At 39.6% G+C, this 26,887-nt stretch overlaps 3 protein-coding genes across 6 annotated transcripts; 2 read left to right on the top strand and 1 right to left on the bottom strand.

Moving 5' to 3' along the window:
- Nucleotides 1-130: 130 nt before the first annotated feature.
- Nucleotides 131-15,828, bottom strand: cfap251 (cilia and flagella associated protein 251). 3 transcript variants are annotated; one of them, XM_080893572.1, is made up of 20 exons: nt 14,864-15,828; nt 14,618-14,758; nt 14,335-14,444; nt 14,139-14,247; nt 12,259-12,339; nt 12,088-12,165; nt 11,957-11,998; nt 11,636-11,856; nt 11,368-11,541; nt 10,286-10,536; nt 10,036-10,187; nt 9,725-9,901; nt 9,431-9,615; nt 9,229-9,343; nt 8,883-9,046; nt 8,691-8,781; nt 1,444-1,587; nt 1,141-1,369; nt 908-1,021; nt 131-814 (listed from the first exon to the last, which is right to left on the bottom strand). In XM_080893572.1, exons 1-20 carry the CDS (start codon nt 15,056-15,058, stop codon nt 687-689), a joined length of 2,901 nt encoding a protein of 966 aa, XP_080749698.1. In that variant the 5' UTR covers nt 15,059-15,828; the 3' UTR covers nt 131-686. The 3 variants fall into 3 exon arrangements, with proteins under 3 accessions (XP_080749698.1, XP_080749697.1, XP_080749699.1); XM_080893571.1 differs by having other exon boundaries at nt 9,229-9,615; XM_080893573.1 differs by lacking the exons at nt 131-814; nt 908-1,021; nt 1,141-1,369; nt 1,444-1,587 and adding an exon at nt 4,480-6,458 and having other exon boundaries at nt 9,229-9,615.
- A 307-nt stretch (nt 15,829-16,135) lies between these two features.
- Nucleotides 16,136-21,237, top strand: LOC308403819 (rab5 GDP/GTP exchange factor-like). 2 transcript variants are annotated; one of them, XM_080893577.1, is made up of 9 exons: nt 16,136-16,383; nt 17,593-17,769; nt 17,969-18,096; nt 18,802-18,953; nt 19,035-19,104; nt 19,187-19,322; nt 19,455-19,549; nt 19,851-20,107; nt 20,203-21,237. In XM_080893577.1, exons 2-9 carry the CDS (start codon nt 17,612-17,614, stop codon nt 20,587-20,589), a joined length of 1,383 nt encoding a protein of 460 aa, XP_080749703.1. In that variant the 5' UTR covers nt 16,136-16,383; nt 17,593-17,611; the 3' UTR covers nt 20,590-21,237. The 2 variants fall into 2 exon arrangements, with proteins under 2 accessions (XP_080749703.1, XP_080749702.1); XM_080893576.1 differs by having other exon boundaries at nt 16,137-16,383; nt 17,596-17,769.
- Nucleotides 21,238-22,417: 1,180 nt separating this feature from the next.
- Nucleotides 22,418-26,875, top strand: psmd9 (proteasome 26S subunit, non-ATPase 9). The gene is made up of 6 exons (XM_080892983.1): nt 22,418-22,583; nt 22,676-22,775; nt 25,202-25,395; nt 25,500-25,601; nt 25,851-25,939; nt 26,576-26,875. Exons 1-6 carry the CDS (start codon nt 22,458-22,460, stop codon nt 26,601-26,603), a joined length of 639 nt encoding a protein of 212 aa, XP_080749109.1. The 5' UTR covers nt 22,418-22,457; the 3' UTR covers nt 26,604-26,875.
- The last annotated feature ends 12 nt before the right edge of the window (nt 26,876-26,887 follow it).

Raw genomic sequence — 26,887 nt, forward strand, 5'->3', positions numbered from 1 at the left:
CAGAGCAGGAAGTTCCTGTCGAAAAGCGCCTCTGATTGGGCCGCCGCAGAGCCCCGCCCACTAATCAGACCCTGCAGCCACAGGCACGTTTCTGCAGCGAGGAAAGACGAATGATCACGCTTGTGAATTGTGAAAATATCTTTAATTTAAGGATCGGGTTTAGTGGTTTAGAGACAAGGTTAGAGAAACAAGTCTGAGATGGTTTGGCGAGGATAGGTGATATATCAGAAAAAGGGCTTTAGAATATTGAGCTGCAAGGTAGAAAGAAAAGAGGAAGACCTCAGAGAAGATCCGTGGGTGTGGTGAAGGAGGACATGCAACAGGATGATTTGACAGAAGATCCTAGGAAGCCAGATGATCCGCTGTGGCGACCTATGAAGGGAGCGGCTGATAAAAGAGAACAAGACTTGTTTTAAATCTTCCTTTATTAGAATGCATTTTCTACATTTAATATGTGGAAGCGATTGTCATCAGAAACACTCAAATATCAACAGAAAAAAACTCTACTGCTTAACTGACTTTTTGTATTAGTATAAGATATAATGTTTTATATTTTAAGCTAAACACAGATTACACTCTACCTTCTGTTAATAACATGTTACAGTAATACTGCTGGTCTTTAAACAGACCAGCAGAGCTAAAACCTCGTCATAAACACAGATTCTCAGGCAGACGTTTTTGGTTCATCACTCTGGAGGGGAAGACTTGCTGCTCTGCTCGGCTGAGGACGTGAAGCCCAGGATCTGACCTGTGAATGTCTCCACAGATATCTCACTTGGGATCACAGAGTCCAGTGTATACTCTGAATGTCCACCTGAGTACATGCACAGAAAAAAATATTTTATTCTCAGCATTTATGTGAATTTTTTGGTAATGACTTGGAAGTATATGTTGTTGCATTACACACTTTTAGGTTCAGATAGTCCCCCTCCTTCTTCCTCCTCCTCCTCCTCCTCCACATCATCGAGGCCTAAAAGAGCAGTGAAACACTCCACCACCTCTTCCTCTGTCATGTGTTCTCCTGGGTTTAATATCAAAATAACAAACGTGTTGGATGAGCTAATAAAAACTGACAATAAAACATGGACCATAGGATTAAGATTTATAACCAGTAAGACGCTGACCAATCATTCTCGTTACCTCGAACCTGTAGAAGTTCTATCAGCTCTTGTCTCTGTAGGACAGGCTGTCCTGTGCTGTCAACCTTCCCAAGGGCCCAAAAAGCTCTAACCAGATCACTGCTAGAGATGCTGAAGGCCGGCCGGTGGTTGACATACAGCTTGATAAATTCCTCCAGGTCAACGTCATTTACATATTTTCCTGTTTCGGCATACTTACTGAACTTAACTTCATTTTGCATGTCTTCTATCTGGTGAAGAAAATATGTTTAACTGTTATTAAAGGGTTGAGATTAAGTGGCGGTTTTAGTTTCACTGAATTTACCTCTTGTTCAGTAGGATAGTACCCCAAAGCTCTCATGAGAGAGGAAACCTCTGACAAGGGGATTTTGCAAGATACTTGTCGTTTCTCCATCGAGTCCACGCCTTGATGATGGACTTGGCAGTAATAAAAAAAGTCCTCCATCTCCTAAAGACAGAAGAACTCCCATTACTGATTAAAATGTCACAGTAAACAACAGTTTTAAAACTTGTACTAGGGCGAGGACTTATCTTATTTTCTTGTACTATTTAGAAATACATTTTATGCGTGGCCATGTGCATTGGTCTTCAGTTCCGAATGTCCAAAATAGTTGCCATATTTTTTTAAAATATATTTCTCTGTAAACTCATTTTGTATAGCCATGCATAAAAAAGTGTAGGCTCATATTTTTTAAAGAAAATTTCAATTAAATAAGCGAAATTCATGCACATATGCCTTTCTCTCTGAGAACCAACAGAATTAAAAGCACAATGAATCCGTTAGATTAAATAAACTTTTTTGGGGAAAGTTGGGAAATTATTGTCTAGGTCATGTAGGTTTAAATAATAAAAAAAAAAGAATAGCTCAATGAAATAAACACAATTTAAAAAGAAAAAATAGTAAGTAAAAGGAGGAGAATTAATACATAAACATTTAACAACAGAGCTCCGTGAATTAAAAAAAGACATTTATATTAAGGTGCTTAACAACCAGAGATCAAACAAATACATACATGTATTCTAGTTTTTGGTGCACAAAATACCATATTATATAATGCCATTAATGCCAGTGGACACTTTATTAGTTACATGTTGATCGTCCATGTTGGACCACTTTTTGCTTTCAGAACTGCTGAAAGTCAAAACTAAAAGTAAAACTACCTCAGGGGTAATCTGAGGTAGTGCAAAAAGTGTGTAAAATGTTTGGAATTTTTTTTTATATCCTGACAGGTGTGTTCACCTGCACTGTAAACCCCAACAGTCTACCTGACTTATAAAGTTTGTGGATATAACAATTAAAATTCCTCACAAAGTTGAAACAACTTAAAACTTTTCTGTTCGGTTAACGATTCAAACAGTTATAATTGTACATGGCTTAGAAGTTAAGAGTAAATACTGCTTTCTTAATTATGATTTTTGAGTAAATGTTTTTTTCCGAGCTCCGCATGTGGACGTCATGACGTCATGACGTCTTCTCTCTAACCTGAACGACGTTGACAGAAAATTCTGTTCAATATGGCTGCCCTTCTCGAGCGACTGGAGAACACATTTGGAGAAACTTGTAAGTAAAACGGAACCTTCGTTATGTTTATTTTTTCCGTAAAAAAGCAAGTATATTAATATGTTGCAGCCAATAACTTGTTTTCGAATGCGCTGTTGTGTTAAAAAGCACAGACCCAGGTGGTGAATAGTTGTTCGCGGTTGTTCGCGCTCTTTTTCAAACATAGATTATGTCGTCAGTTTTACAGTTTTAACCGATTAAAACACAGTTTTACGAAGAATCACACATAAAGAAAGGGTCTTAGTGATATTTTAACGACCCCTTGCCAACGCAAGAAAGTTGGCGTTTTTACAACAGCAGCCTCATTGTTCGGCAGGTTTTTCTTTCTTTCTTCTCATTAGCATCATTCAAAAGTGACTTAGCTAGCAGTGGCAACTTCTATCTAAAACAATTGAAATATAGCAAGGTGTTGTATATTTAGTGTGCTGATAAGGTTTTCAATATTTTTATTTTTTCTTCCAAGGCTGAAGGCCAAAGACAAAAAGACAGAAGAAAAAAAAATTCAGACTGCAATTAATTTCAGGTGGAGACAGTAAACACAGGTGAGTTGAAAGATCTATTGAAGAAACCATTCATTAAGTCCCTTAAGGTGAAGATTTCATATATTGATAATGATAAAATTAACACAAATTAAAAGTTTCACTGATAAACACACAATTTTTCCTTGCTTTGAACCCCATGTTCTATATAGATCACAGCTCTGATCTGGAGAACACTATTTTAAAATACTGTGTAGGGTTTTTGTCAAATGATTAAGAAACATACACTCTGTCACAAGAGACAGAAAGGTTGTATCTTAAAAGAAAAGTCTCCAAAATTTAGTAGAGTCTGATGTCATGCAGTTTCATAAACATGTATTCTCCCCAAAGAATGACACCTGAAAACTTTGCGTTAAATGAACTTTTCTTTTCCCTTTTTAGGAGGCGCCTGATATCAACGTGAAACGCACTGCAGTACTTCGTGCCCTTCCTGTATACCTGCGGGAGGAGGACCCAGAATTCTTTTAGACATGTAATGTAAGTGTATTTTTGCATTACTTAAATTCTGCCAGTAAGATAAAATGCTATGGATTTTTTTAAATACAATTTAATACCCTAGCAGCTACCAAATTGTACAAACAAAATACCCTCTCTGTAGAAAACCCACACACACACAGGTCAGGAGCAGGGCACAGGCGTATCACAGCACTATGGCTATGCTGCAGGTGGCCCAAAAACCAGGCTGAAGTCAAGATTTAGTTTCTTTTTGAGATAAAATCATGAAATAAAAAATTACTTTTTTTTTTAGAAAAATAATAAAAATACAAATTATGTAATGCAAGAAGCTAACACGTTAATGTACATGTTTCAAAAAAAGTAGAGTACCCTAACTCGTTACAAAGTAACCCACTACACTGCTGAATGTTTTGCTAGATTACAGGTCATGCTTGTCACATTCTCTCAAACCAACCTTACTTATTTAATTGGGGCGATCGTGGCTCAAGAGTTGGGAGTTCGCCTTGTAATCAGAAGGTTGCCGGTTCGAGCCCTGGCTCCGACAGTCTCGGTCGTTGTGTCCTTGGGCAAGACACTTCACCCGTTGCCTACTGGTGGTGGTCAGAGGGCCCGCTGGTGCCAGTGTCCGGCAGCCTCGCCTCTGTCAGTGCGCCCCAGGGTGGCTGTGGCTACAATGTAGCTGCCATCACCAGTGTGTGAATGGGTGTGAATGTCTGGATGACTGAATGTGTAAAGCGCTATACAAATACAGGCCATTTACCATTGATACTGTGTCTATTCCAGGCGGACGCATTGGATGAGTCGACCCTCATTGACACTCCAGTTGCCCTTCTCACAGTGGTTACCGACGGCGCTTCCCAGTCCAGTCCATTTTACTTCCTCAAGCATGGCTGTTTTGGTGAAAGGCGACTAGGTGATGCGTGATATTCCCAGATTTGCAAATGCATTTGCTTTATTGTTTGGCTTGATCTATGCTCTGCATTTAGACTACCCCAGGAAGCTGGTTCACACATTTGCCTTAGTCCAAAATATCTTCATGGGGCTTGATGACGGCAAACCCCTGAAACCCCTGCCTACATGCTCTTAAGGAATATAAGGCAATGTTTGTTAGGACACGCACTCTGTTACTGAGCACTTTGTTTGAAGCACTTTAAGCACTTTAAGTTTACTACAGGCTTTGGGTGGATTTAACTCCATCAGTTTACCTAATTTTCCTATACTTGACTGCCTTATCTGGTTATTTGGAAGCTGATCGTCTTTGTACCCATTTTAAAAAATTGTTTTTCATTTCTATTTAAAAAAAAAGTGATTAGTATTTGACTTTTTGTTTTGCATTTTTGTGTATTTTGAGAAAGATGCAATTAGGACTGATGTCGTCCTTTGTGAGTTTATAAAAAGATAAATGTTCTACACAGAATTTATAATGCTCACTTTATGGTGCCGATGTCCATGTTAGTTGTTTTATAAAAACATTTGTGATGTTTTTAAATTTTCATGAAAAAATGTTAAACAAAATGTAAAGTAACTGAATTTCCGTACTTTTTTTTTTTTTTTAGTAGTCTACACTCACAACATAAATATCTTTTAATTAATAATCAGATAATTTGAGTTTAGGTTGTAATATAATTGCATTGTGTTGCATCAAAATAATAAACTACAAGAAACACAAAAATATTGAAATTAAAGTATACAGTCTTTGAGTAAAGCTCAATTAATAAAATATAAAATATAATTTAAAATTTTTAGGTTAACAATAAATACAAATTTTGAGTACCCCATACTTAGAAGATATGAGTTTTTGTACTTAAATCTTTTGAGGTAATCAGTTTCCACAAAAGTTTTAAGTTCAGTCAACTTGTTCGGGTTTACAGTGTGTCACAAAAAGAAGAGTTATGGTAGAGTTATATAAAGGACTGTGGGAATTATTTCCTGTAGCATTCTTTATGGTAGCACTAAATCTGAGGGAGAATGAGCTCTGGTCCCTCTGTAGTGTGGAGCGGATGATTGAGAGCAGTTTGTTTAGTGACTTCCTGTCTCTCACTGAGACAGGCAGAGGAACACAAAGTGGAAGAACGTTTGATGGCTGATGAGGTGTTAAGATTGGTGCTGTGTGGGGAGGGGCAACAGGGGGTCCAGTACTGTATCCTTTTTTGCTCGTTTTTATTTCCTGAACTGAAAACCCTCTTTTTTCATTCATTAGGGCTTTCAGGTCAATGGTGATCCAGGGTTTGTTCTTAGGTAAACATCGGGCATGCTGTTTAGGACAATGGTATCCTTGCAGAAATTTATATAACTTGTGATACAATCCACGATTCTGATGATGTCATCCCCATGTGGCTTGTCCGACTCTGCATTGTCGAAGGGGAGTATGGAGCAGAACTTCGCAAGCTTCCTGAATCCACCTCATCACAGACTTCATGGCAACATGGAGTCTTTGAAGAGCAGGGACATATTGAGATCTTAACAGGACCAGGTTGTTGTCTGAAATACCTACTGAGTGCAGGGCGGGGGCTTTGTATGCATTCCTGCTGTCTGCATATAGATGGTCAAGAGTTTTATTATCCCATGTTTTATAGTCCACATACTGCTGAATAGATGGCAGAGTTGAGTCGGTTGGTGCTCAGCTGAGCATCATCTGCCTGAGACTCATTAGACATCAGATGTTTTTTCTTCCCTGTCCAATTTTGGTGAGCTTGTGTGAATTGTGGCTTCAATTTCCTGTTCTTAGCAGACAGAAGTGGCACCCGGTGTGGTTTTTAGCTGCTGTAAGATAAGAGAGATAAGATAAGATAAAACTTTATTAATCCCTCAGGTGGGTTCCTCTGGGAAATTCGGTTTCCAAATAGCACAGCACTGACAGAAGTTACAGAATGTGAGCAGAATACCATATATACACATATATAAATACAGAGACATATATAAATAAAGCATATACAAAAGGGATAAATAGAATAAATAGTAATAAGAATACAAGGGAATTGCACATTTCAAGTATTGAAGTCTATTGCACCGTTGGTTATTAACAAAAAGTATTGCACAGTGAAGAGGCACTACAGCTTAGTTGTTCCCCCCTCCTTTGTCCTCCTGTTTCCCCTCCAGAGAGGAGTTAAACAGTTTGATGGCGTGTGGGACAAAGGAGGTTTTTTTTTTAAAAGTCTGTTGGTTCTTGTCTTTGGGAGAAGCAACCTGTCACTGAACAGACTCCTCTGGTTGTTTATGGCCGTGTGCAGCAGTTTTTTTAGTGTCCTTTTCTCTGCCACTGTCACCAGAGTGTCCAGCTTCATGCCGACCACAGAGCCAGCCTTCCTGATCAGTTTTTCCAGCCTGGATGAGTCCTCCTTTGCTGTGCTGCTCCCCCAAAAGTACTCCAGCAACCACTGACTGGTAAAACATCCTCAGGAGCTTCCTGCAGATGTTAAAAGACCTCAGCCTCCTGAGGAAGTACAGTCGGCTTTGGGCTTTTTTATACAGGTGCTCTGTGTTGGATGACCAGTCCAGTTTGTTGTCCACCCACAGCCCGAGGTACTTGTACTTGTTGACCACCTCCACCTCCTCTCCCTCTATCTGAACCGGCAGTGGACCTGTTCTGGACCTCCCGAAGTCCACAACCAGTTCCTTAGTCTTTGAGGTGTTGAGTTGCAGGTGGTTTGTGTGACTCCATGTGACGAAGTTCCTCACCAGACTTCTGTACTCCTCTTCCTGATCATCCCAGATATACCCCACGATGGCCGTGTCGTCTGCAAACTTCTGAATGTGGCATAATTCAGAGTTGTAGCAGAAGTCAGAGGTGTACAGGGTGAAGAGAAGAGGGGACAGCACAGTTCCCTGTGGTGCTCCTGTGCTGCTGACCACAGTGTCAGACATGATGTCCTTCAGCCTGACGTACTGTGGTCTGTCAGTGAGGTAGTCGGAGATCCAAGTGACCAGGCAGGGGTCCTCCTCCATCCTGTTCAGTTTTTCCTGAAGCAGGCAGGGCCGGATGGTATTAAAGGCACTGGAAAAGTCAAGAAACAGGATCCTGACCGTGCCTTTTCCCCCATCCAGGTGTGAGTGGGCTCTATGCAGGAGGTACAGGATGGCATCCTCCACTCCGACATCCGCCTTGTATGCGAACTGTAGTGGGTCCTGGGCATGTTGTACCTGTGGTTGGAGGAGGTTGAGGAAGAGCCGCTCTAGAGTCTTCATAAGATGTGACGTCAGTGCCACCGGTCGGAAGTCATTCAGCTCATTGGGCCGGTTCCTTTTGAGGACTGGGACGATGCAGGATGTCTTCCATAGGGCGGGCACTCTCCCCAGTCGCAGACTGAGATTGAAGACTCGTTGTACCGGCTCCCCAAGTTCAGCAGCACACGCCTTTAGCATCCTAGGACACACCTTGTCTGGGCCTGCTGCCTTCCTGGGGCAAAGCTTCCTCAGTTGTCTCCTGACCTGATCCACTGTGACACTGGGAGATGATTGGGGGGATGATTGGGATGTCCTGCTGTAGCCCATCTGCTTCAAAGAGTTAATCTTCTGCATACGTTCGTTGCAAGAAGTGGTCATTTAAGTTACTGTTGCCTTTCTGTCAGGTCAAAGCAGTATTGATATTCTCCTCTGACTCAGGAAATCAGCAACACATTTTTTCCCCAGAGAACTGCCGCTCACTGGGTATTTAGTCTCTGTGAACCATAAAATTGGTTGTGTGGGAAAATACTCGCAGAGCAGCAGTTTTTGAAAAACTCAGATGAGCCCATCTGGCACTAACAACCATGCCATGTTCAAAGTTACTTAAATCACCTTTTTCCCCATTCTGATGCTCAGTTTGGCCTTCAGCAGGGTGCCTTGACCATCATCTTGACCATGTCTACATACACTGCTGCCCTATCCAAGCTGATATATTTGCATTAACAAGCACTTGAGTAAGTGTGCCTCTAACATGTTTCAGTCTAAAAAAATCTGAATAATGCTATGCTTGTTTACTTAAAGTTCAGCAGAAAAAGGAAAAATTTTACTCACTCTGTAGAACTTGCCATCTCGTCCTCCCTCTAAGAGATTGTAAAAAGGTACCATGTCCTTTCCGCCCAAAGCGGCTGCTGCCTCAAGCACACTACATTCATCACAGGAAAGGAGACAGATTTCAGGAAACATCATTATACTGCTCTTTCATTTCGACTGATTACAATGTTGCTATTTAGAAAAAAAACATACTTCAAGTTTATTTCCCATGAGAGGACTGTGCAGTCTGCTCCTCCTGCAGTGAAAATGAATCTGCCATCATAGGAGCAGGCAAACGCAGACACTCCTGCTGAATGGCAGATCAAAGCATTTGACTTGTAGGGGTTCCCATCCAGTGGCAGAATCTGGAGACCCAACTAAAGAAAATACAAAATACTCTTCATGACAGTATCACTGTCAATGTGATGACAATTTGATCAGAGAAAAGAAAGACACAAAAAACGTCTGCATTCAGTCGACTGCAGGAATTTAAACAAGACACACCATTTGGTGGAAGTGAAAGTCAAACATTTGTCAGTAAAATACTGCAAACACTGACCTTTTCCATTGTGATGAACGCCAGGTAATATGAGTTTGTATCAGCTTTTTCAGACTTGGGAAGAACAACTATCTTTTTAATTGGAGAGCCATATGTTGGGCCTTGAAGGGTCTTTCTGTTTTTGTAAAACATGTAATAGAGATGCGTGAGTATTTTGCTGTGACACAACATCTGACTGATCTTGTTACAGTATTTTGCAGACCTGCACATCTTTGTTGTGCTGTTGAAAAGCCTCATCTTATATTGATCTGTGATGATGAGGAGAAACTGCTCTGCCGTTAGGGGAGGATACCAAGTCATGCACATTGGCACGCCGCTTTGCTCAATGCGCTCCGAGCTTAAGATGACAAGCCGGTCCATGCTGCTGTTCTCCAGGTCGTACTCCACCTTTTATTCAGTTCCACACAAGCACAGAGATTTGCGTGTACCATTATCGTGTCAAAAACAAAACAGTGAAGTAGACAAGAGTGCTGCAACTTAGACCAGGTAGACTAACCAGTTGGCAGTCCATTCCCAGAGAGAGTAGTCTGGGTTGGGTGCTGTCCAGGTGAACCCCAAAAAGAAGATCTTTGATGGGCTTGTAGTGAGAGTGGATCCTACCCAAATGCATCCACTGAGGTAAAGAGCCTTCTTTGGTGATCAAGTGAAACACTGACACTGCTTTTCCAGCATCCTGACAGACGCGCAAATCATAAATCATCTCACAACAACAACAACAACAACAAAAAATGTTTCTGTAGCAATGACAGCTCTAACAAAACTCAATACATTATAACAAATTCCAATCCACACAGTTCTCTCACTCACCGCAGTGGCGAGATATTTTGAGTCTGAGGAGAAGGTGATGAGTTGGATGCTGTCTTTGGTGTAATGTAAAGCTTCCTCTTGTTCACTCTCTAAGGTTCTGGCATTCAGTATGTGAACAGCTCCACTTGCAAAACCAACAGCCAGATATAATCCTGTTTAGAAATGAAATGTGACAAACAAAATCTAACAGCAGCTTTTACACACTGAGGATATGGAAGCACTTTTCTTTTTAAACATAGTCTGACCTTACCTTTAGGGTCAAATGTGACACACTGAATCTGCTTCTCTGTGTTAAAGACCTTTCTACCACTGCGTACTTTGCTGCTATAGTCCCACATTTCTAAAATGCCTCCGTGGTTGCCAGTGACCACAGCTGACTGACTGGGGTGGCATGTCAGTGCATGTATAGGCTCATAATCCTCGTCCAGCACAATTCGAGTGATGAGGCTCTCTGCGTTCACATGCACAACTCTGTGACTGACAGTGGTCACAGTGAAGTTCCTGCAGAAAAAGACAGGTCAGCTTGCCTAAAAATGTACAATGTGTATTTTCATTATGCTGTGTAAAACAGTTCAGCGTGAAGATATAGTATCGGGTTCAACATAACAAGTGTCCTGATGGCTTTGAGCCAGTAAAAAAGTGTGTGGCCTATGTTCATTGGCCAGCACAGATCAATTCCTCTGTGAACATGAATGGATGCTCACTATTATTTTCTTTTAATCTCTTTAAACTACCTCTGCACATAAATTAAAAGAAGAAAAGTGAACTTTTTGTAAGTAAAGTTAGTAAGTAAAATTTATTTACATAGCACTTTTAAAGCCAGGAATCTGTTACAAAGTACTTTGCAGGGAATGTAAAAATACATCAGACAAAAAAAACAAACATATTAAACAAAAACATTACCCAAACGCCTGTCTAAACTGATGAATTTTTCAGCTGTTTTTTAAAATAAGCCACAGTTTTGTCTGCTCCTGTCCACCACAAGTTTGTTAAACATAGCAGTACCACAAACTCATATAAGGAGAAGTAGGTAAAATAGAAGCTGTCTGTCTATCTTGTATTTTTGCTGAGTGCTGACAGAAATAAATCCATCTCTCTCTAGCAATGGTACCTGCAACGTACAGGGCTGAATCTAAAAAGGGAAGCAGTGGTTACTACAGTGCATCAAGCTTTAGATTTATAATATAAAATATAAATCTACCAATAATATTTGCTATGTACTTGAGTATAGAAAGTAATCAGACTGGTGTCTCTTTTATGGCCAGTAAAAGTCTGATCTGCTGGTTCAGTGGCTCTTTAGGCTGAACACTGTAGTAGAGTAAATTTGTATACCTGGTAATTAAGGGTTTGGAATCCAGTCTGTACTCCTGCTGCCTCCTTATCCACTCTTTGGAAAATGAAATAGAAACAATGGCATCCAGATTTAATTCAGTGTACCAAGCGAGCAGGGTGAATTTGCCATTGTAAAAGCAGATGTGGCTTTCAGTATTGCACGTTACGATGCAGCTGTGCAAGCATACAGACAAAGATAGATTAGGAACCGGTAAATGCAGGTCACAACTCACATGCAACAACAGACAATATTTCTTGCTGTGCCCACCTGTCGGTGACGGCCAGAACAGTGATTTGCTGTTGCTGGAGGTTGATTCGATTGGCCGTGTCTTCTTTCACAAGCCACTCAACAACACCACCTCCAGAGGCTATTAAGATCTTAGGCTCTTCCCAGTGAAACACAGACCGACTGAGAGACATATTTGCCACACCAAAATTTTCAGAACGGTCCAAAGTAAATTCAGCAGCACCACTGGTTTCCTTATTGAACTGTAATGGCAAAACACACCAGAACACAAATCAATATATTCAGTTACATAATGAGACAGACAGTTTAATAACAACTTCAAATTTAGAAGATTATCTTCACCTTCTTGAACTTCAGGTCAGTGTACTGCAGACTTCCACTTGCCTGAAAAAGGATGAGTCTATCACTATCACAATAAATACATAACAGTTGTACTACGCTTTAAAAAAAAAATACTGAACAGCTGAACTCACGCTGCTGTAGAATAACACATGACTTTCACTGCTGCTGAGCAGCTGAGAGCTATTCTTCAGCCTAAACATGATGTAATCCTGAAAAACAGCTTAACACTTCAACATCTGTTCACCACAGTGCCGTTTCCATAAAGCAAAGGTGCTATTCACATACTGAGAAAGCATATTTACCTGAAAACCATATTTAGGATTGAGCTCGGTAAACCACAAAGGCTGTTCTGATTCATTGGTCCAGTCCCAAATGCACACACGCTGAAAAGATCGCCATATAATTTAAGCAGATTGTCAGTTCATGAAAAGTTTGCTTTTACCATACAGGCACTGTTTGTCCTATTGTGTTTGTATGTAAGTGTTTCTAAGACCAGGAAGTGTTGCTTAATATAAAATTTCCCTTTTCGTGAAGAGCATGTTTCATAATCTCAGCAGTAACTTCTTTTCTTTTTAGGTGTATCTAAACTGTGGGTGTCAGTGTAACTCTTATATGTAAAATAAAATGTGATAATAGTATAAATAACTATGTAATTGTAATTTTGTATACGTTTGGACAATTCTGGTTAAATAACTGACTTACACCATTTTGAGTGAAAAGGACAGCATACAATGTGTAAAGTTTTCAATTGCTCCCTCTCACAAAACATCCTCAGAATCAGCTTTTTTTGTGTAATAGCTGCAGTATATTTAAATAAGCCATACAAAATGTTACCTTCCACATCAGCAGCATTCTCTGAGCTACACGCCTCATGATTGCATAGGAGGGGGTCAAAAATCGCACTATTTGGTTCACTTTTTCACTAAAATTGTTTCATCATTGCGATATGGCCAAACTGTCAACATTTCACAGTCTATACTTACAAATGTTGAAATTTGACTATATTAGACATTTCTTTTGACCAGGAAATAACAGGGCTAGAAGATTAGTCTGGTAAAATGCAACTAAAAGGGAGACCTTGCATGCGCTATAACTTTTTTTGACCAGCTGCAGTCATGTGAAAAACAAAGTGCACACTTACTGCTTTAGCAGCCAGGTGATGATAGAGATATTATGTAAATATAGACAGATAAATGTAGAAATATAGATATAATATGAAATGTAAATCTAATCTAATAATCTTTGCTGTAAACTATATGCTTATCCTCATCAAGTGTGAGCACCTCTGTAACAGGAGAGGTTTTGGCAGTTTGCTGGTCTGGAACTTTCAGGTTAGGTTTGTATTAATACAGTCTCACAGTCTTTCCAGCAATGGATGTCTCAGCAAATCCACCCCTGCTCAGAGAAACTGCAAAAAAACTCAAGAGCTACATCGGAGACTCTAAAGTCCTTGGTTTGCATGATAAATGCTATATTTAGAAAATTAGAAAAAGACTGATCAAGTATGGCTGGTCTAGAAGGGCTGTCGTGATAAAGCCTCTTCTCTTCTAACAAGAACATGGCAAAACAGGTTAGTTTTGCAAAGTTGCATCCGAACAAATCACAAGACTTATGTAACAATGTTCTTTGGACAGATGAGACCTAAGTGGAGATTTTAGGTCATAATGTAAAAGTTTGGTCAAAGTTTTTAGTCAGAGTCCAGACCTCAACCTGATTAAAATGCTGTGCTGGGACCTTAAGAGAGTGGTGAATAAATGAATACCCACAAACCGCAATGTCAAAAGTTTTCCACAATAATGCAAGAGACTGATAAAGTCATACAGAAAATGGTTATTGCTACTAAAGGTGGTTCTAAAAGCCACCGATTCATGGGGTGTACTTATTTTTTCACAGAAACCGTCCTGCAAAACCTTCTTTTCCATATGACTGCCAATCCCACATGGTGATATGACTCTTAAAAAAATGACCTAAAATGACTAAAATGCAGTTTCATTGAAATATTAGAAAAACAAATTTAAAAAAGAGCGATTAATTTATATACATTTTACTGATGCTGCTATCATTTTTTATTTTCCATACACATATTATGATTACAGTGATTTATTTTTTATTTGTATTTTTTGCCAGCACAATAGCTCGGTGGAAATTTGATATTGTGACAGCCCTGAGCTGCCATACTTACTTGAAATTCTTCTGTCCCAAGTGTTGCCAGATGTTTTGTGTCGCTTGAAAACGCTATTGCTATGACACCGGCGTCAGGGTGACAGTCAAACAACGTGTTCACAGGAATACTGTAACATTTATCATATAGGTGGTTACCATTGAGAGCAAGGTTAATGCAGTGAAAATGCCTCAATGTGTGAAGAATGAAGAGATACCCAGAGTAGGAGTCCCATATGATCACCATGCCATTTGGTCCCCGGTCTGCTGTTGCAATCCAGCGTCTGTCTTCACTCACACACATAGATGAAATGGAGTGGGAGTGCCCCTGAAGACATTAAGGAGAATATATAAATCTGCACACCTGTTATGAAAAGATATATACTGTGAACATTTAACATGAAAACCCAGGCTAACATGATCTGATTTCTCAGACTGTTTATTGCAACTTAAAGCAATGACTTACTCTTACATTGTTCAAAAAGCTGAAGTGATTTTTACCTTAAGCATGTGCCGGGACTTTGAGGTGTGATTGTAAATAATTCCAACATGAGCCGCAGCATAGAGCAAAACCAGCTCATCCTGGTCTTGCAGAGTGAAAACGGGAAGAGCAGGGCTCATGCCACAGATGAAATCTAGTGACTGGATGAAGGACAGGTTTAGGGTATTGCCAAGAATATGTGAAGTAAAACAGACAAATACTTTCAAATTACACTCAAATATAAACACTGATTGGGACATACTTACCAGTACATGTGCTTCAGCATCAGTTGTCTTCTTTGAGAAAAGTGTGTCTCTAGTTGCAGTGTAGACTTGAGACTGCCCAGTCCTCCTCGGTATGTCAGAGTTTTCCTTTTCTTTATCCTTACCTGCTTCTCCCCTGTCCTGTTCTTGTCCCACTACTGGGTGCTTTTCAGCTTCATAGCTTGTGGGTGGCTCCATTATGATTAACCTTACCTTTTGGTACTTATATAAGCCTTCTCCTTATTATCCTTGCCCTAAATTAACTGTAGGCCAAATAGTAACAGAAAAACAACACATTTAAGCTCTATTCGATATTTGCTCTTTCTAATTTTATTCCTACCAAAAGTTTTTGTCTGTTCTGTCTGGCTGCTACTTGGAGGGAAGCGTTTCGTTGCCTAGTTACAGAAGATCAACGGATGAGCCTTTTCAAATTAAAAGCATGATAGTCACAAAAGCACTCGAAAGCATTAAAGGTGGGGGGAAATGCTTTCCTTTCGATATGAAAACACCAGGAGGATCTTTCTGGTCATTTAATATGTTTATTTATTGTAATTGTTACATTACTTATAGGATAATTACTGTCAAAAAAATAAACATTGTACTTTCTTTGGTGCTCATAGTAAGCCAGGAATGTCCTAAATAAGTTTAGTATAGACATTCCAATGAAAACAATTGTCAACAAAAAAAAATTCAATTGCCTTTAAAAATTATGAAATAAAAATTATTATAGTTGCTCCAGTTCTAATTGATGTATCACAGGTTCTGAACAGTGCTCCATGCAAGAAACCCAATAAAAACTGAGTGGTCAAAGCTGTCATATATGCCCTTATGGGATAGATTTGGTTTGGAAAGCTCTGTGGGTGATCTACTAACCGCTGCTTGTTTTATACAAACACAAACCAGTTCACTTAGCCCTGCCCCCTGACATTTATGATCTGTGAGGTTGACAGATAAAATAAACTCACGATGCACTGTATCATATTTAATCAAATAGTGACATGATTAAATATGTTTTTAAATAAAATAATTATGTATTTAAATATTTTTGTAATTTTGATTAGTTGACAATTATTCCATTATTTGATTATGTATTTTTTTTTTAAAGATAAAAGCCACGATAGACAAGATTATGTGGTTATTAACTATAATAATACGAGATCGCATTAACCAAAAATATGTTTTATTTTGAAATCTACAGATGCTCGGTATATAAAGCTTTTACTTTGAAGGGTCGACACGGTGTCCAAATACCTGTACTTTCACGGTTTCCTTCTGGATGGTTTTTCCGGTTGCACGGCTTTAGAAGCGGCGGACTTTCTGGTTCTGTTTCGTGCCACTGGGCGTTATTAATGTTTGATACCTGTTCTTAGCCTTTTGTTTTTTCTTACTAAATGTATTCAACTGAGGTCTGAAAGGTTCTCGTTATCAGTATGAAGCGTTTATGACTGTGACGACTCCAGAAAGTAAAGGAGCGCTTTGATAAGATAACAGCTGGGGCTGGTAATGGTTTTATCAGCTGACAGGTGAGACTGACGGTTGTGTTTAAAACGAGGTTTTGGTGACTGATTTAATGATTGACTGGTCACTCGCTTTTAGTTGGTACTAGCATTAGCATTAGCCAGCGGTTCTTGTCGCCAATCCCCCTCAGCTGACAGTCAGCCGCTCCAGCTTGAGATGCTAACGGCTAACACCCAACTCTTATACACTCGGGGATTAGACATTATGCCTTCATTGAAAAGTTTTGAATAAAATGTTACCACGAGGCTATAGCTTTTTGCAATAGTACTCGATACTGCCGAAAAAGTTAGTTAACTCTCAGCGCCATAGAAATGTATAAGACGTCTTAGGATACTAGGATATTTTAGGATATTTTTCACTCACTGGACACTTTAAGTAGACCTTGCTAGTGTCGGCTTGGATTCCCTTTTGCAATCAGATTGGCCTTAATGCTTCACGCTATAGATTCAGCATTGAACCGGAAGCATTACGCAGAGATTTTTGTCCATATTGACATGACAGCATCACACTGTTGCTGCAGATTTGTCTGCTGCACATCTATGATGTGAATCTCCCGTTCCATCACATCCCAAAGGTGCTTTATTAGATTGAGATCTGGTGACTGTGGAGCTCACTCAAGTACAGTGAACACATTGTCGTGTTCAGTAAACCAGTTTGTGATGATTTGAGCTTTGTGAAATGGTGTGTTGTCTGTCCCATCAGAAGATAGGAACACTGTGGTCATAGAGGGATGGAAGTGGTGAGCAACAATACTCCGTTATGCTGTGGTGTTTAAGCAATGCTTAGTCGGCACTAAGGTTCAAAGAGCACCACCAGCCTGAACAATTGATACAAGGCAAGATGGATCCATGCATTAATGTTTTCTGACCCTGTGCCAAAATGGAATTTGGACATTTTTCCAATCTTATATTTATCAGTTTTAGTTGTTCAGTTTAATGTTCTTTGCGTCACTGCAATTCTGACATTATGTGGTCATCCAGAATCATAAAATGAGACTTGGTTGAGTTTTTGTTTTTTGTTTTTTTTATTTTCACAGGGTGTTGGGCTATGGTACGCATAACCAGGCTATAGTTTCAAACACACAACTGAGCTTTCTTTAAAATTACTGACGTTTTTTATAAGACAAATATTGAGTAGTTAAGTATAATAATTATGATGATAAGTATAGTGGAACTTTACTTTTTTTGTGCTCTAAAGCTGAATTGTATGTCTAGCAGGTAGCATATAAAAGACATGTGGATGGATAAACAGAGAGGAATCAGAGTTTCTCAGGAGGAGCTGCTCTGTAAGAACGCATGTGGTTACTATGGAAACCCAGCATGGCAGGGTTTGTGCTCCAAGTGCTGGAGAGAGAGGGCACGGGCCGCTGGAACCCCGAGAGAAGAAATTAGGTAAACTTTATTCACGCTGTTACGTTTGCTCATTATGTTAAAGTATATTGAAAATGTATGTGAGAATACTGCCCTTTAATATGACATCTGGATATGTGAGGGTATAACGCATCAGTCTAAATGCAGATAGAGAGACCTTCCATTTGTTTTCTGTCTCTCAGCTCGGGACAGAGATGTCTAATCCTTTCATTCCTCATAGACCGCGCAGTGATGGAACGCTCCCCACATTCTCCAAATTTGAGGAGAAGAAAAACATTGAGAAAGGTCGTCGAATTAACACAGTGAGAAGACTGTTCTGGGGCAGCCCATCGCCTCCAAAACCTCAAGGTAAAACTTTAGTTTTGTGGTTGTCTTAAAGTCATTATTAGGTCAACAGCCAGTTACAGCAGCTAGCCCCATTTGAGGTTGCCACAGCAGATCAGCTGCCTCCATTTCACCTTGTCCAAGCATCCTCCTCTGTCACACCAACCAAGGTGGCCCTTTTTACTTTTTTTCTGCAATCCTGTCTCTCTGAAATACTCAAAAAGAAGAATAACTTAATACTACCCAGCACCTCTGAATAGAAAGCCAGAATTCTTCCTCTAAACATTGTCATTAAGTCCATGAAGGTAAAAGTTTTAACCTTCACTCAGTATTTTTGCTGTCTGTAAGAAACCCCCCCCCCCCCCCCCCCCCCCAGCAAAATGCAGAGAATAAGGCAACAGACTTTACTAATAATCACTGTACATAAACATCCACCATACCTTCTGCTGAACCAGAATGCACTATATATACTGTTTTGGTCTTTTGTACACATCCAAATTATACATACCTATATACTATATATAGTATTACCAGGCCTCTGGAGAACCTCAAGACATGTTAAGGATGTAATTTACCCATATTATATAGCTGTGTTGGATCAAGGACACATCTAAAACCTGCAGGACACTGGCGCTTGAGGCCTAGAGTTCCCTCACCCCTGGATTAGATTATCTGGCTATCTGTTTGGATTTTGCTGCCTCTTCACCTTTTGACTATTTGTCCCTCCAGAGTCTTCTGAAAGCCGTGCAAATGTGTTAAAAGCCTACGAAAACCTTGAGCCTGGAGACTTCACTGGTTTCCTAAAGATACTTCGGAGTCCTCCTTCCCAGCGCTTGCAGTCCCGCTGTACAGCTTTTCTCAACACAATGGAGGCATACCATGTAAGCAGTTTAAGCATCTAACACGACAATTATGTCACGAGCTAGAGGCATCCTGATCATCGATTCACGTCATCTTTGCAGGATCTGCCGGTGCAGAAGCAGTCAGACCTCGTGCAGGATTTTTATCAGTCTTTTGCTGAATATTTTAGCAGTGAGTACAGATCTGTTCCAAACTGTGTATGATGCAATATTTGTATTTAAAGTGGCTTTTAAATCGCTGTTTATGTTTTCAGGTTTTCCTGAAGCTCAGGTCACTCAGATAATGGAGCATGTAGAGAAGTTAATAATGACACGGCTGCACAAATGGGTTTTCTGCCATGACAGCTGTGATGATGAACAGAAGGACCTGGCTCTCCAGAGAAGGATCCGGTACATCAGCTGTGTTTTGTTTTGGTTTTACCCATCTTGGAAAAAAAATTCCAAACTTCTAATCCTGAGTTAAAAGTCAGGATTAGAAGTTTTGTGTTTTTGTTTTTTATAACTAATGTCTCTTATTTGCAGTTCTTTGAACTGGGTTACGCCGCAGATGCTAGGCGTACCTTTTCCTGATGAAAAGGTCTCTGTCACAGGCGACCCCTTTCTGCCTGCTATAACTGGTGATTTAAAATCTCAATACTTAAATGAGCAGTTTGATATGGTGGGAAATGCATTTATTTGCTTTCTTATCTAAAAATTGCATCAAAAGATTCATGTCATGAGCAGCTTTAATGCTGGTAACATATTACCTGTGTACGGGTCCAGGCTTGCCAACTGCAGCCTCGTATTTAACTCCCTGACATAAGAAAAGAAAAAGTGCATTTCCCAAAATGAAAAACTGTTACTTTAATGATAAAGGGAGGCATATTTTGTCAATGTCATAACATTTGAAATGAGTTCCAGCCTTTATTTTTCCCACAGCCATAATCGAAATGGATGCCAAACGAGCACCTCAAGACAAACTCGCGTGCGTTTCCAAATGCAGCCAGCATGTCTTCGAAGCCCTTTCCCGCTCAAACAGTGAGCCTGCTAATGCTGATGACTTCTTGTCAAGCCTGGTTTACGTGGTGCTGAAGGCCAATCCGCCTCGCCTCCACTCCAACATGCAATACGTGATTCGTTTTGGGCTCCCTCACAGTCTGATGGCAGGAGAGAGCGGCTACTATTTCACAAATTTGGTGAGTTGACTGAAAAGTTCCTCACCCATCATACACCACAGGGTGTTGTTAGACCTGTTAATAACTCATACGGGTGTCCGCATCTCTTTATTTAGTCCTGTGCTGTGGCCTTCATTGAAAAGCTGGATGGGCCGGCACTCAGCCTCAGTCCAGAAGAGTTTGAAGGCTACATGCTGGGTCAGCGTACTCCCTGTGCATTAAACAGGAGGCAGCAGGTGATCAGTGACACACAGAACCTGCTAGAAGACCTCAAAGGCAGGCAGGAGAAGCTGGACCAAGGTATGGATGCTCTCAATGCGCAGCTACAAAAGTGGGTGCAAGAAGTTCATTCACAGCTGGACGAGACCAGAAGCCAATTTGTCCTGGCTCAGAAGGAGATAACTGCTCAGAAGGAGGTTTTGTTGTCCACTCAGGATAATAAGGAGGAGTCAGTGCTGGTGCTTGAGGATCAAGACGGAGGTTTGAGGGAAACAGGCTGTTAGGCATTTCTATTAATAGAGCTAATCTGGCACTTGACTTTATTTAATCGTCAGCACTAACATTTGTAGGCTGCAGGACAAATGAAGCGTACTTTCCAGTGCCACATTTGCACATGCTCCCAATGCAGGAGTAGGGCATTTGTAAGCCAGCTGAAGATGAAGGAAACTTTATGCATGCAGTAACACAACGTTCACAGAGGTTTTAATGACTAGTCCAAATTATTTGCCCATCTGTCCAATTTAAGCATTGAGCCAATAAATCACATTCCATTTTCCAATAAGAGATCTCATATGTACTATCTAAGCACTCAGGGTACACAGCACTTACAGATGTAGAACAAACACTTTACAATACTTATTCACTATGATAATTTTGAATAGTTTTATACCATTGTGCCTTTATGTATGCTGCTCTGAAATTCCAAAGTAGGCTACAGGACAAGTTGGTGTGACTGTTCTTGACTAAAAGTCAGGGGTGTATTTGTGAAAGCTGTGTATTTGTTCTCAGCACGTGGGTGCAAAAAATCTTTAGCATGCACAAGCTGCACGTTGTTTACAGCTCTAGAAAGATTTCTGAAAAAAATCCAAGGGCTTCATCTAAAGATCTGTGATTGTATGTATCTAATATATTAAAGGTGACACATGATTGAATGTAATGTGTTTGGGTGTTTTCCTTCACTAAAGCCGATGATTATTTGCCATATTGCCAACAGAGAAGTTTTAGAAACTTGGCTTTTTGGAAAGTCAGACAGGTGTCAGATGTTGAAATGACTCAGTCCAATGACTGATAGTCCAAACCTGGTCCTCCTTTACTAATTTCCATTAAAAGCTTTAACTTTTTTTTTATTAAAAAAACAAAACTTTATCATATAAATGGAAAACTGAAAGGTTTCAAATTCATGCTGAGATTCTAGTAGCAATAACTGTCTGCATCTTATATGATTAGAAAAAACTGTTGGTAGCTCTTTTGGAAAATAAATAAATTGGTATACAGGAAAAATAAAGTACTCAAAAAAGCCTCGCACTAATATTTTGTTTAGTTTTGGTGAGGGCAAAAATAGTGATAATCTCTTGCAACTTCAAAATTGTTATTTACAACCAGCATTACTGCATCATCAGGAGGGGGGCGGGGTCCTAGTCATTCAGGATACACAGGCAATAAGTTGACCTAATTTTTTATTTTTTTTTTTTGTGAATATTGTTGCCTAATCTAGATCTTCAGTCGAGTGGAAGAGAGTCTCGGCATAATAACTAAGAGTAAAGTCGCATATAAACATATAAACAATGAGCTATATCAAAAAGGAGAGTTTTGAACCTAATCTTAAAAATAGAGAGGGTGTTTCTCTCCCAAACCAAACGAGCTTGTTCAACAGAAGAGGGCCCCGAGAGCTTACAGCTCTGCTTCTCAGATGGAAGCAGGTAGAGGACAAAAACATCTGAGCTGAGAGATGCACAAAAGGAAGAATCATTGATCACTGTTGTGTATGAGATGTCGGAAGTTTTTTATTTGGTCTTTGTACTGATGGAACCCAGTGGTGAACGTGTTTTCCACTGGAGTATAAAAAATATGAGCCAAAGTTTAAATGTTCCAGTTTAGGTATTTTTAGAAATTCTATATGTGTCATTTAAATTATTAGTTATTTCATTCTAATTCTGCGCTTTTCGGCTGTAGTTGTTTTGGACACCATAACAATGACCAACAGTAATTTCATTATTATTTGTGCTGTTGGCAGTAATACCAGTTTAAAGATCGTCTAAAATGTTTTCGTACAACGAGCAAATCATTGAGGGGCAGCGGAGCGCTTTACTGCCAAATAAAGACAAGCGAAGAAGAAACAGGCGTTACACCGGAAGCACTAGTTGGAGCAGCCATGAAGATGACAGATGAAAACATTCCTGGAAACTCCGAAATAACAATGGATGATGTTAAAAACCTCATCAAGAAGAAAGATGAAATTGAAGAGCAGATAAAGGCGTATTACGATGTCCTACAAGACGTAAGTCGGCGACCATATTATTAGCAAAACGTAGCACAAAGCTAAGTCACAGTAAGGTTTTTTTAATCGCCTTTGTTTACTTTTATTTACAGCAGGGGGTCGGAGTTGAAGACTCTTTGGTGGATGCGGAGGGTTACCCACGAGCAGATGTTAATCTGTACCAGATTAGGACGGCTAGGCACAACATTTCATGTGAGCAGCAGTTTGTTTGCTTTCAGTGGTTTCCCTGACAGCTGGAGACACGCATGTCGTGTTTGACTGTGTGGCAGACAGTGTTGGTCAAGTTACTTGAAAAAAGTAATCAGTAACTAATTACTGATTACTTCCCCAAAAAGTAATCCCGTTACTTTACTGATTACTTATTTTCAAAAGTAATTAATTACTTAGTTACTTTTTAAAAACACGATTTACAACCTGAATAGGTGATAAAGCGATAGATCTTTCAGCCCAATTCTACTTTTTCTGCATAATCCATCATACAAAATGTAATCAAATGGAAAAGTCCCTTTTTAAAACTTGTTTTATTAGTTTTAATCTTTTAACTTTATGCATCAAGCAAAAATTAAATTATATGCAACATTCTCTGACTGGAAGAAATTTGTTTAATATTTAAACCTATTTTCTGCACATTCCAGCACATAATTTTTTTTTTTTTGTGTGTGTGTTTACACTCACTCTTTCAAATAGATGCAAGTAAAACACAGCAGAAAATAAATAAAATCAAAGACTAGCGCTCCTTTTGCTCTATTTTCACCTGTAAAGCAGGAGTCGGGTAGGCGGAGGTTTACCCTGGTGCAGGTGTGCTGCGGCGGTCAGTGGAAGAATCCGCGAGTTTCTCTGTGAGTTTCCCATTACGTCGTTGCGCACTCGGTGCTTGCTTGGAGGTTTAGGGGTTTTTTTCGCTGTAAAAAGAAGTTTTCTTCCCACGCACAACAGACGCTAATGTTTTTGTCACTTTTTATGGAATCAAACTCAAAGTAAGGTCAGTACTCGATATATTATCCACTGTTGATCTGCACACAGCTGTTGTCACAAACGTCGCACTTGCTTACGTCACTGTCATGAGACATTCTCGCAAAAAACCCACGGTTTTAGTAACGCAGTAACGCAGCGTTCCTACGGGAAAGTAACGGTAATCTAATTACCATTTTTTGCAATAGTAATCCCTTACTTTACTCGTTACTTGAAAAAAGTAATCGGATTACAGTAACGTGTTACAAGTAACGCGCTACTGCCCATCTCTGGTGGCAGATAATGTCTCTTTATGTTGTGTGGCAGAAAAACTGATGTATGCTATCAAAGCACAAACTGATATCTCATAATTTACGCACACACCACGTGTGCGGTGCGTTTTTAAAAGTTAAAGTAGTATTTCAGATAACTTATCTACGTTCCCAAGGCATGATGAAACAAAACTACATGTTAATGGTCACTAAAATATTTTAAAGATGACACCAACAGATAATTCTATTTGGTTTTAAATACATGTAGTAAGCATTTTAAATGCCATTTATTTTTCTAAGATGTAATACACTTGCCAGAGTGTACACCAGACTGCACCCACCTTTGCCTTCAGAGCTGCATTAATGCTTCAATGCATAGATTCAACAAGGTGCTAAAAATGGGATGAACATGTTCAGCAACAATACTCTGGTAGGGTGGGAAGTTTAAATGATGCTCACTCAGTACTAAGGACCCAGAGTGGACCAAGAAAATATCCCCAACACCATTACACCACCATAATCTACTTGAACTGCTGATGCAGTGGATTCGTGCTTTTGTTGCAGCAGAAATGAAAAACTCATCAGACCAGGAAACATTTTTCCAATCTTCTGTTGTTTGATTTTGATGAGCCCCTCCCGATTGTAGCTGTAGTTTCTTGTTCTTAGTTGACAGGTGTAGCGCCTTGTGTGGTCTTCTGTTGCTGTAGCTCATATGTTTCAATGTTCCAGATGTTGTGAGTTCAGAGATACTCCAGCATAGCTTAAACGAGTGGTTATTTGAGTTACTGTTGCCTTCCTATTAGCTCGAAGCCATTCTCATCTGACCTCTGACATCAGCAAAGTATTTTAAGATAAGATAAGATAACCTTTATTAGTCCCACACGTGGGAAATTTGTTTTGTCACAGCAGGAAGTGGACAGTGCAAAAGTTATGAGGCAAAAATTAGAATACAATAAGAATAAATACAGTACACAACTGTACAGAATAGAATAAAATAAAATACTATATACAGTAGAATAAAATAAAATAAATATACAATAAGAACTGCCAAGAACTGCCGGAGAACTGCCACTTACTGGACATTTTCTGTTTTTCTGACCAGTCTCTGTAAACCCTAGAGATGGTTGGTTGAGAAAATCTCAGCAGATTCTAAAAGACTCAGACCAGCCTCCCTGCTACATTTAGTGTAGCTGCTGCCATGTTATTGGCTGATTAGGTATTTGCATTGACAAGCAGTTGAACAGATGTCTTCAACAAAGTGGCTATTGGGTGTATATTATATATTTTTGTTTACTTAATATGTTATTTAATGTTTTAATGTATACTTATTATTTATTATATTTCTTTGATTTCAGATTGGTTTTAACCCTATTAAGATATTTATTCTATACTCAGGTTTACAGAACGATCACAAGACCATCATGGCGGAGATAGAAGAAGCCCTACACAAGTTGCATGCTCGAGAGAAAGCCAAGCGGGAACAGGATGAGGCAGAAGCCCAGGAGGAGGCAATGGAACATCAGGTTACGCTGCCTCCACCTTTTGCTCAGCTTGATGCTGTGACAGAGGGATCACCTGCCTGTGGAGCTGTGAGTGATGTGAACTTTTGTAGCTAGCAGCTGTTTTCAGTTTGTACTGCAAAACATTGTTGGGGGGGTTCTCCTATAATTTTAGTGATTGTTTCTTTTAAAAGGGGCTCCGAGTCGGTGATCAGCTGATCGAGTTTGGTTCTGTGAACTCAGGGAACTTTCAGAACCTCCAGAATATTGCTTCTGTGGTGCAACACAGTGAAGGGGTAAGAACCACAGAAAACTCAATGGGCAATTAATCAAACTTCATTTCTTAATATTCCATTACAGTTTATTTTTGTTGATGCATGAAGCTTGTGATGCATAAGAAGTCATACTTTGCATATAATTTCATTTGTATTTAACTTTGTCATAATGAGAGAATGCAATGTTTTGATTTTTTGTTTTTGTTTCTTAAAAGCATCTCCCTTGTTGTTATTTGAGTCTGCAAACTGTAATTTGACATTCCTCTGCAGAAACCATTGCACGTCTCGGTGATCCGGGCTGGCCAGAAAGTTCAGATGAGCCTGACTCCACAGCGGTGGTCAGGCAGAGGTTTGCTGGGGTGAGTGCACGACTGTGGTAAAATGACATGTTTGATATAGACTCAAGCTCTCCCCCAGCTCAGGGGATGCATCCTTTAAAGGCTGACCGTGTTGCAGCACTGTAGCAAAGTCTCTCCCATTTCTATGCTGCCAACGAAGTTTGTGTCCTATCACATCATCTGGGAAAACGCCATTCTAAATTTTTACTGGATATAAAATCCAACACCTGCTCGGGGCTGTGAGAAGTTTTCAAATTTAAAAATGAATGAATGAATGAATGAATAATTAATTTTCTTGCATCATCTGAAATACTGTGGTTTATTCTCTCACCCTCATATCCCTCAAAAATATACTACTCTACCTCTGCTGCTGTCACAGTTGCAGCTCAGTGTGGGCTTTGTGTCCTATGTAGTGCACACCTTCAGAGGATGCAGCTCCTGAGTTGTACGAGTTTGGAGATTAATAGATATTTGGAAACAAAAACAAGTGATGCCCTCAATGCCAAGAAAATGCTGAAAAATTGTTTCTTGGCATATTATTTCTACAATTTGCCATGTAGTGACACTAGTAAAACACTTTTTAGTACACATACTTAAAATTCATCATATCATGTCCATAAGAAGTAAAAAGTTATTCTTGATTTTTGTATTTTTCAGATGTAACATCGTTCCAGTTCAGCGATGATCACCCTAACACTTAAAGTTTGAAAACTCTCTCTGGCTTTTTCACTACTTTATGGGAACTTGGAACAATATCCCTTATTCCAGTTTTCAGAACAGGATGTATGAAAATAAAGCACCTCTGTTCAAGAAGTCATGCTGAGTTTACTGAGTGTGGAGCTGAACCTTGATTAGATTTCTGTGTGTTTAAAAAGCAGCTTTATGGTGTTCAGTGTTTGATTTCCTGTTGGGAGCACAGCTGGACACTTATTTATCTGAAGTGATGATGAGCTGACTGTGAGCACATGC

Source organism: Rhamphochromis sp. 'chilingali' (assembly GCF_963969265.1).
Source record: "Rhamphochromis sp. 'chilingali' genome assembly, chromosome: 10".
NCBI lineage: Eukaryota > Metazoa > Chordata > Actinopteri > Cichliformes > Cichlidae > Rhamphochromis > Rhamphochromis sp. 'chilingali'.